The sequence below is a fragment of the Trachemys scripta genome, chromosome 6 (assembly GCF_013100865.1).
Source record: "Trachemys scripta elegans isolate TJP31775 chromosome 6, CAS_Tse_1.0, whole genome shotgun sequence".
Lineage (NCBI taxonomy): Eukaryota > Metazoa > Chordata > Testudines > Emydidae > Trachemys > Trachemys scripta.
Window position 1 is genome coordinate 46,379,745 of NC_048303.1, and position 11,307 is coordinate 46,391,051.

General features: G+C 37.0%; 1 protein-coding gene across 1 annotated transcript in view; it reads right to left on the minus strand.

Annotated features, from left to right (window-relative positions):
• Nucleotides 1-1,291: 1,291 nt before the first annotated feature.
• The window catches only part of MAP1B (microtubule associated protein 1B), a 120,124-nt gene continuing 110,108 nt past the window's right edge, over nucleotides 1,292-11,307 (minus strand). The window contains exons 6-7 of the mRNA XM_034774543.1: nucleotides 9,458-9,696; nucleotides 1,292-5,724 (exon numbers count right to left, since the gene is read on the minus strand). Coding sequence (XP_034630434.1) covers nucleotides 5,569-5,724; nucleotides 9,458-9,696 — 395 coding nt within the window. The 3' untranslated portion in view covers nucleotides 1,292-5,568. The remainder of the gene's footprint in view (nucleotides 5,725-9,457; nucleotides 9,697-11,307) is intronic.

Below are 11,307 nucleotides of genomic sequence, written 5' to 3' on the forward strand. Positions count from 1 at the left end.
GAATATTAACAGAAGAATATTAACAGAAATTGCTTAAGGGCGGGAGGGAATCCCAACTGATAGTAGGGGCAAATAATGAAATGCAATCCTTGAAATGAATCAGACTTAAAAAACCTCCAATAAGAAAAGGATTGAGGAAATTTGTTATAAACCAACGCCATCTTCAAGATGCTAATGTAAGCAGCAAAGAAACTAAGAGAGGGGAAATCTGGGACCCACTTGGCACATGTCCAATAGGAATCAGAGAGTGGCCCTTTCCTATGAGCCCTGAAACTAAGATATACAAAGTGAGGTCACCATGTGCTCAAGGGAGTTGAGTCAACCCACCACAAGAAGCTGCAGAATCCCAAGTGTGACCGATGTTTAGACCAGCTGTGTGGAAGGAATCTCCACCTTCCCAGGATTAAGAGGATAACATGAAGAAGTGGTGAGATTTCATTCCCAAGATTGTATTTCCCCTTCTATTCTTTAACATAAATAAGTGTAGGTTATCTTGCTGAGTCTACACTCTCTAGTGAGACCTCAAGTAACCATATTTTAGATTCTAAGAGAGCTTGAAAACAATAACTTGAAGCAACTGCTTTAAATATTCTGAAGTTGTCCCTTTTGGACCAGTTTAGTCACAGAGAAGTAACCACTCTTCAATATGCCTTAAAGACAAGTGCACCCATGCAAGTGTGATAAATGTACTAGTATTAAAGAATTGATGATCATTACTAAATGTATTAAGAAATCTTGGTAATTTGCATATTTCCTTGATATAACTGCTGAGTCTCAATTGTAGTCTGTTACAACTGCTTGCAAGATTGTATTATGTAGTACACACAATTGGTTGTGTCTGTATTTGAGTGGTGAACTATTGGTTATACATTAATGTGGTTCTGGATTAATTAACAAATTGTTTGGTTAAGAATAAGCAACTGTCCTTTTTGAGAAATACCGTTTAAGTTAAAAGTTTACCTGAAAAGATCCCAGCGTTAAACTAGTAAGCTAACAGTCCCTGGACTCAATAAAATATTGGATTCTAATATATAGTTTTTTATAATGTAATATGGCCTAGTAGGTAGGGCACTGGACTGGGACATAAGAGACCTCGGGTCTATTTTCATCTCTGTCACAGGCCTGAGGGGTGATCTTGGGCAAGTGACTTCACTCTGCCTCAATTTCCCCATCTGTAAAATGGAAATAATTATAATCACGTTTGTTAGATTTTTGGCTGTAAAATCTAACAGGTAGCCTGGCAAATTCATAAATTCACACAATACAAAGACAAGAAACATACCAACACCACTTCATCACTTTTGTATTTTATTGTGGAACTGAGTTTGTTTCCTTTACATCAAATATCCTCAATGGAAGAGGGGATATTGCACACAAATATCATAAAAGCACTACATATTACTTTCACTGGAAACTATTTTTCTACATTAGATATGACTGGATAGAATAGAAGTGATGCAGGATTATAAGACATATTACCATACACAGCTGCAGACTGATACAAACACCATTCAGAACAAGAGAGAGGAGTGTGTGAGGTGCTTCTCAGCTGGCAACAAGACTGTTTCTTTCCATAGTTTGGAAGATACATGGCTGCATGCAAACATGTGAAAGCACATTGTACTTCATAATCGCTCTTCTACTGTTGTGATTACAGCCCAGTCTTGAATGAATTTTATGGATAGCTCCTGTCATCTGGAGCGCCTAGCTAGCTAAGTGCAGAGAAGCTTTTTTTCCCTTTTTTCTTCCTTTTCAATATTTTTATGCTGCCTTTTTATTTAGTTATTTGATTTTTTTTTGTAAAGTCACAACAAACAGATTTTTGTTTAAATAGCAAACATTTTTAATCAGGTGAATAACATAATTGCATTCAAAGAAATGCTTGTCACTAGGTTGCTTTGTGTTTTTGTTCAATTATTAAGTGAAAAGATGAAAGCTTACAGTTTCTTTCAAGTGTAAACATTATAGTTTTTCCTTTTCTAATAAATCCAGACCAAAAAAATTACCATTTCTCTCAAAATGTCATCACTAAGCAAGTACCTCCGGTGACAGATGAATAAAGAGGCATATGACAGAAATTTCAAAAATGCACAGTAATTGTTCCTCGCAGCTGAATTTCTTGCAGTGGGAAGGGTGGAAAATTCCATTAACAAAACTATTAGATCTTAGCAAATGAGTACTGGAAGGCTCCTAAACCATATAAGCTATTGGAGACAATTTTAAAAAACCCATATACACAATTGGATCCATTCACCAGAGTGAACTCTATGGGAGATGGAATTAAAGGAAAGAGACAATGTAGTCAGCCCCAGCATGAGACTTTGAGAAGGCATGCAAGGGGATCTGTTTAGGCTTGGAAATGGATGTGATCTCCAATGTTAATTCTTCATTGAATTTTATTCAGCAGTGCAGTACTACCATAAAGGTCATGATTGGGAATGTTGTCATGGGTAACAACATCATTTAAGTAGAGTGTTCTTTACACTCAAATATTGAACCTTTATAATTAGAGTAATCAATATCAAACCATGCTCCTAGAAATCTGTGCTGATCAACAGCACTCACCATTAACGTACATGGTACATTTTGATGACTGTTACTAAACTAATTGTGTATGACTATGACTAGCACAATTAGATTAGTTACACAGGCAGGAAAGGCATTAAGGGCAAGAGGAGCTAATTGGGAAGTTAATAACTCTCAGCCTTGGTTGTCATTTAGAAGAGTGGATGGAACAAGTATTACAATATCTTATAGGAACAATGCCAGCTGATTCAAAACAGCTGACTTTAAAAAAAAAATTCTGTAGCAGCAAAAAATCAATGTACAATTTAAGATTGGCTGAAACTGGCTTATTTTTTTTTTTTAAGTAAAACAGTTATTTGAGCTGTTACAAATTTACTTGGGGTGTTAGAAATTTAAAGCTTGTTTCTGATTTAATTTATACTAATTTACCCTCAATTTCAATGAAGCTACTCCTGATTTACATTGGTATAAGATCAGTCTCGACATCATTGCTCATTAGATTTTCTATCAAAGTGGAGAAACAAACTACTTCCAGTTTTGGGAGTGTCTGGAATTTGCTCCCCGAACCCAAAAAGTTTGAAATCTTATATACATGAGAGAGTAGACAAATCAGAAAGAATTGTGGTAGAAATAATACAATATTCTGCCAAATCAGCTAACTAATAAAATATTTTGCCTTTCACTTCAAAGACAAAATGAATGTTAAGTAAATGATTATGAGCTCAGCAAATTCCGCTTGTTTTCACAATACATTTCCCTTTGTCTTTTGTATCAAAATCATTCTGAGTTATTTTCAAGGATCTAAAAGGTAGACCAATAAATAATAGCATTGCTAATGATATCTAACAAAAATATTAAAACAACCCCCACCCACATATGACAAACAGTAATTCACAGCATTAAATGGGCTACAAGGGCCCAGATTTAAAGGGCTCTGAAGTAGTATTAAAAAAAAAAAAAAAATTAGCAGTGCAAACATACACCTATCAAACAAAAATAAACTAACAATGTTAACATTTAAAATACATAATACGTAAAGAAAATAAAATGAGGTCATTGTTAACTACCTAGTGGAACTCAAAGCCTATCATAAAGGTGAATTGTACAGACCAGCACAAATCTCCGTTTAGGAGGCCTTTCTTTACCTTATTTAAATTCTGATGTACAAGTCTGCAAACTGAAATGTAACAATATTTTCTATAGTGGTAAATCTTCCAAGACTTAAGAGTCCAAACTTTCTTTAATAGTGGAACTGATCTGTATGCTGTACTTTTGGAAATGATCTGTAGACACTGGGAACACTTTACAGAAAAAAAAACCACACACATACACACACACACACAAAGAAAACCAACACCCCTCCCTCTCACCCCCCAAAAAACAACCCCGCCCCCCCAAAAAAAACCTGCTTGGCTTATTTATGGTAATTGTTGCTTTTTTCAATCTTTTTAAAGATCTTGGGAGAACTGTGAGTCTAACTACCACTTTGTAAAAAGCAGTCAACTGGCATTTCAGCTCCTATTTTTTGTGAGCACTAATAGATTAATTTAATCATTAGGGATTTTCCCCAAAAATTCTTGGCAGTTAAATGTTTTCAATAAATATGTTACTGCAATATCATACTTCATTCTCACCAGAACCTCAAACAACATTATGTATTTCTTACAAAACTATTAAAAAAAATTGCCTTCACCTGAAATTTTTTTCTTTGCATTTTCCTGTAAACAAAAACTTTTGTTAAAAAGTCATCTATTAAAAGTTCACACAGAGCTAAAAAAAATTCTTCTATACATTTGTTCCCATATTCACTCTTAAATTAACAAATAAAATAACGTAAGACAAAGGAAGGTAAAATACTGTACAGACTCGCTGAGAACCTTTTTCAGTATACTGTGTTTCACTAAGTTTTGCATTTCTGATACTGGACACCACTTCAATCTTGCTTCCGCAGTACAAAAGCAGCTTTCAAAAATGCTTGTCTTGTTTTTTTGAGCTGTCCAGGTGTACCAATGAAGTGTTCAGCCAACATACATAATTCATAGTACCAAGCTGTTTGACCAATCAGATAGGCTTCTAGTACCACACATGCACACTCACACTTCTTTACTGGTGTAACTATAATCCTAAACAGATGTTTTATAAACTTGCTGTCTCACATTAAAAAATAAGTGCATTAAGTATCTTTGTACATTCAAGTCACTTTCTAAGGCAATTTGTCTACTGTATATACTCCCCAACTGCTTTGGTATTTTGCTTCAGTAAATTGGCTGTTGACTTAGGTGTTTAAGCATGCAGATTTGTCGATTCTGAGTGGACTAAATAGATATTCACTGGGAGCATGCCTTAGACCAACATATTTGCATGTTAAAAGAAAAGTTTTAGAGTTCTGAATGGGGTTCAAACTACTTGCATATTTAGTCTATGATAATTATGTTATGTTAGTATGCAGAGTTCAAATTAGTTAATGGCTAATGAGTGTTTAGATCTTATGTCCCTTCAAAGCCACATTCAGTTTCCTTTTATTATTAGTTCACATAATTTTGTAAACTAAGGCCCCCTTTCCTATAACTCAGACTGATACAAATTTAAAACTTTCTTTTCATGTGAGAGCATAAGCAGACTGCAGTAAGCAATACATCTATTGCCGTGAGACTAATGCAGACCCAATTATTTATACTTTCTCCTCCTACCCCTCTCTCTATTTCTCTCTCTCTCTTTGTGTTTCTTTCGAGGGCAAATGCCTCTACCTGGCAGAAGTCAGTTGGGTTTGCTAGTGCATGGTTTCCAAATGTTCAGCGGAGATGAACCAGGATCTGTAATTTTGCAGTAATCTGAACCCTACTTTGGGAATACCGTTATTTCCCTTAGCAATCAGCAAAGACTGAAAAATATTAGTGACTTGCATCACCGTGACACAGTATAGCATTTGGCAGGTATATAGTTCAGCAGTTGAATTAGATGGGTTGAATTTTTAGAAAAGGTATTTTCAAACTGAAGAATTTCTGGAAATAAAGTTTAATGTTGTGGTGTATGGCCTTGTTTCTACAGTTCAATCTTGCATGCAGGGAAAGATTCATCTTGCATAACAACAGTGCTGCTGCTTGCCAAAACCATGATGTTGAGGTCCTGCTGTTTCTCATGGGTCTCTTGGTACCATTCCCTCATCACTTCTGAATCATGGGTTGGGATTAAGGTCACCTACAATATGGAATAGGAAAACTCTTTAGGAATGGACAGAAAAAACAACTGATGTGAGAACAGAGTCTTCATGCTAAAGTTGTAGTCAACAAGTAGGTTTTCTTTTTGGAAGCAAATGGATATTTTAAGCAAGAAAATAGGCAGGATATAATAACGGCAAAGAAATAATTTACCAAAAGAAAAGCTTGAGTCTGCAAGGTATTGTGTTGCATGGAAGCTAAATGAATGGTCTCTAAATGAAAAAACGAACTGAAGATTGCACTTACAGTGCTGCTGTAACCCACCTGTAAACGTGTTTCATGTCCCCTTCTGTGCTGATCCACAGAGGATATGAGTAGCTATAGTCCCAGTCACAGAACCTTTGTGCTTTTAACTTAAACTGTAGCAGCTCCTGCTTTTACCTCAGAAGGTCCCTAACTTCAAACCCCATGTGTTGGCCAAAATGACAGCCATCACACTACAATTCTGTAGACTGCAGAGGGACCTTTGGGACTAAGGCAGCATGTTTAGTGTTTTATTTATCATGTCTGAAAGGCAAATGAGGTGCCCTAGAATTACATGTTTGCTACATAAATTCAGGCAGCATTCACAGCTTCAATAGCTAAGAACACTTAGGTCCAGATCTTGCAAGGAGTACAATTAGGGCATTTTGAAATTATTATTATCATCAAAAAGAACAGGAGTACTTGTGGCACCTTAGAGACTAACAAATTTATTAGAGCATAAGCTTTCGTGGGCTACAACCCACTTATGCATCCGAAGAAGTGGGTTGTAGCCCACGAAAGCTTATGCTCTAATAAATTTGTTAGTCTCTAAGGTGCCACAAGTACTCCTGTTCTTTTTGATGATAATAATAATTTCAAAATGCCCTAATTGTACTCCTTGCAAGATCTGGACCTAAGTGTTCTTAGCTATTGAAGCTGTGAATGCTGCCTGAATTTATGTAGCAAACATGTAATTCTAGGGCACCTCATTTGCCTTTCAGACATGATAAATAAAACACTAAACATGCTGCCTTAGTCCCAAAGGTCCCTCTGCAGTCTACAGAATTGTAGTGTGATGGCTGTCATTTTGGCCAACACATGGGGTTTGAAGTTAGGGACCTTCTGAGGTAAAAGCAGGAGCNAAGTGGGTTGTAGCCCACGAAAGCTTATGCTCTAATAAATTTGTTAGTCTCTAAGGTACCACAAGTACTCCTGTTCTTTTTGAGGATACAGACTAACACGGCTGCTACTCTGAAACCTGTTATTATTATTATGAGACACTTTTCAAAATCTTTTCTACATCACAATTTGTACACATACAGTAATACTGTACAATAACAAATTTCTAAAACTTCTGTATATACAACAAATAACGCCTGGAAAAAGACAGAAAAAGCAACACAAGTTTAATACAGATATTTCTAAATGTGACTGTTCCTGTGCTAGACTACTTGGGGAAAAAACTGCAGAGTGCAGTCAGGCAGCCACTGACTCCAGCAAGCAGGGGCAGGGCAGAAGCAGCCAAACCAGAGACTGCTGCATTGGGACAGGATGGGTGTCAAATGGGGACCAGCCAAAGACATCCCTCTCTCCAGTGCTCGGCAGGACCCAGAACGATGTAGGGGAGACACCCTTACTAAGGGGGCACTAGGATCAGGTAGTACCTCCCCTTCTGTCCCCCAACTCCCCATGTGACCTTGGGAGAAAACTGCAGAGTGGAGCCAGCCAGAGACTCCAGCTAGTAGGGATGGAAGCAGCCAAAGCAGGGACCTTTGGGCATTTGGCCATTCCGAGAACTTTCTACAGTTTTGACTGTACTTTCTCTGCCTTGTGCTGTTTGCTCCAGACCTCTCCTTCATAGTCTTCCCCCTCAGCTTCACTCCATACCTACCCCTCTTCTCCCCTGCTCTGCCCCCTCCCCTTCGCTTTCCATTCAGCTGATCCCCTTCTAAGTAAACCCACCCTAAAAAACTAAACAAACAAAACCGTTAGTACCCATGGAACTAATAAACTAACATGACTTTTTTTGCCATCACACTGTTCCCGCTGTTTGTATGTTAAACCTCTTCCCTCATCCAATGTCTATCTTCTCTATTTACATTGTAAGCTCTTCGGGGTAGGGAGCATCTAGTACTCAGTATTTGTACAGCGCCAAGCACAATGGAGCCCTATTTTGGTTGGCCCTTAGGAAATACTGCAATAAATATGACTAATAATAATAATTCCAATGAGTACAATCTTGTTCCTTAAAATTTATCCTTCTCTTCATGGATCTCCTGATATGCTGAGTAAATTCCATTAAATAATGTTGAGTTGCTGTTTTATAAAAAGGCTGGAAAGACTCTCCTTTTCTGTAGGAAAGGAGAAGTTTAACAGGATGGCACTGGAGGCAACATTTTAATAAAACTGTGTTTAATATTTTTATTCATTATTTATTCATATATTTATGCCCAATGCATGACCACTATTCCTCAACGTTTTTCCCCACATGAAGAGCACAAAAAGGTCCCGGTCCTCTCTGATATTTATTTTGGTGACACAGATTTGGCACTCAGAAAATGAGCCAAATATTGAAAGAAAGAAAGAACTGGATATGACCATATCAGCCACACTAGAAATAATAATTATGGAAAGGAATCTGGATATCAAATTAACTGGACAAAGAAAAATAAAGCTGCTTTTATCTAAACTGTGCTACTCAATTACAAGGAATTGATATAAATAAATAACCTATTTAGGCTTACTGTAAATAAGAATGTTATTAACATTGTAACTGAACATTTATTACACCAGCTATTGTGGAAAATTTTACAAGACAGGAAAGTTTGTTTGTTAGTCTTTAGGGGAATTCTTGCATCATTGAAATGGCTCTTCAAACACCTTTTATACAGTAGAAACTCAGTTACAAAGACACAGACTGTTGACTTAATACAGCTTTGAAACTTTACTATGCAAAAGAAAAATGTTTTCCCATTTTTTTTGTAGTTTACATTTAACACAGTACTGTACTGTGTTTTCTTGTGTGTGTGTGCGCGCGCACTGCAGCCTGATTGCATATTTCTGGTTCCAAATGAGGTGTGTGGTTGACTTTTCATTTCGTAACGCTGGTGTTCGTAACTCTGAGGTTCTACTGTATTACACATGTCACCATGCTGCTGCTAAATGGAAAATACCAAAGCTGAAGATGAATAAATTATATTCTACTCTGCACAAAGGACACCTGAAGATACCACAGAATATAACATAACATTAGGTATCAAATGGATTTTAATTAATTGAGTTAGCACACTGTTTTTATGGATCAGATACTAATGCAAGCCTTGTTCCATTATGTACCTTGAAAAATCTGCTGCTGTGCTTGCATATACACACAGCATGTCACATTTGATTTTTGAATATATAATATTACCATGGTATTTCTTCATTTTTAAAAACTTGGGTGTCTATGTTAAAGAACCTAGATCCACATTTAGGTGCTCAAATTGGCCAAATCCCTTGAGCCTGCTCTTGTTGTGAAGATCACTTGGGCTTGGCTACCTTTCATCATGCCTCTAGGCTAGGAGGATTCCAAAACCTGATCCTCACATATGTCGCTCTTATTAAAAGAGAAATGAGGGAGAGTTCATCTATAGTACACAAAAGGACACTCTTCTAAACAATAGCCAGAGCTTAGTAGCTTCTCTTGCTTCCTGTGGTTGCTTTTCATAACGATTTTAATTCACAAACAGAAATATTGTTAGAGAGCCTACCTGCATGTTACTTCCCCACTGAGCCTTGCCCTCCAGCAGGGAGTCCAGAACAGCCCTGCTTGGTTCTTCAGCTGCAGGATCATTCCCACTCACCACGTAGTAGGATGACCTCACCCTCTTGAAAAACTCTACATCGACATTCTTGCTATTACTGTGGTTGGGAATATATACCAGGTCCAAGTACACTGGAGGTCCTGGAGGCACAGCTGTGGATTTTGCTGGTTTGCTATTTCCAGATCCTTTTAAAATAAGCATAAAAGCTTGTCACTTATTGGTGGAAACACACATTTATTTGTATAGCTACCATTATACCATTAAAGATGACATTCTTTTTTGAGAGGATTAGAGTTAGTACCTGCGTCACACAACCATTGCTGTATTCCAGTGCACTCTGATGCCCTTATGTTGTTATCCTATTATATCTAATGGCATGCTCTAATTTGGTTATATCCCATATATATGTTTTATTGGGAGAAAAAGAACAGAATAAACTTAACTAGCTATCTGATAGAACAAAAATTCATTACAGGTATGGGCAATCATTTGAACTGTATTCAAGAATGATCATTATTAAGTATTCAAGAATTATCCAGTCACTGTGATTACTGAATTACCATTCAATTAATGAGATTATTTTTTTCTAGACTTTGGAATTATCTTGCATGCCTGATAACACAACTCTTTGACACTTTTTCTTTTCAAGACATCAGTGTTGTAACTCAAGGCCAATTCTGCTTGTTTTACTCATGCAAACTGTCCCATTTACTTCAACGGGACTATCTGAGTGTGAAAGGAAACAGCATTTGGCACTCACTTATGGTATGCAGGTTTGGAACCTGTCTTGGGACTCTTGCGGCATCATTATGACAAGGATGGGAGATAACTGTTGATATCCTAGGGGTATCTTGCAGGAGCCTACTATATAGATGCAAAGGTGGAAGAAAGGGAGGGAGGAACTTGGAGCACACTAAAACCGTCTGAAGAGAACACCCAAGGGAACCAGAAAAAAATATCAGTTGTACAGGAAAGATAGTCTTTAAAAACACTGAACTACTTTGTACTAGAAACCTCACAGGGACATTTTGAAGTAGTCACTTAAGACCGAGGGTTGCCTACTGGAGAGGATTGTTAGTATGAGGGACAGCATCTCCTCTCAAAGACTATTTTATATGGAGAGTGGAGGAAAGGAAACTGCACAGATTTTCCTCTAGTTTTCATTTCTTTATTCTAACTCAGCCCAACCCTATATGCTCTTGACTTATGAAAGGAGTGAACACAGTTGGCATATATACATGTCAAAAGTAATCTTTCTAAATTCCTGCAATAGTATGCAAAATAAAATATAGAATTAATTTTCAAAGACAGCATGTACAGTTGTGCCCATACATTTGAGCTCCCAACAATTTATGTACTCAAAGATTTGATGGAGGTGTAGATACTCAAAAATCAGCTCTCGTGTAGATGGGGCCAATTACATGTCTAAATAACTATATGCACGTACAAACATCTAATTTGTGCTACCCAACTGAACGTTTATGCACATAGGTTAGGTAGATGCAATTAAGTATGCCTAAATTTGAAAATCTGGCCCTATATTAACAAGTGTGGGGAAAGCTTCATTTTGCTACCAAATCTTAGGATGCACATGTCCCAAAAAAGAGGTTTTTAATTAAAAAAGGTGTAAATTCTTGACATTCCAACAAAAATATTATAAAAGACACTGCTATTATCATGCACAGGATAATGGCATGAGCTCAGAATCATAACTTGATCAATAACAAAATCCGTTCTTTTAATCTCAGTGTGTTACAAAGAGTGCAGTTAAAGTACTAAGTGATTTTTAAGGCCAG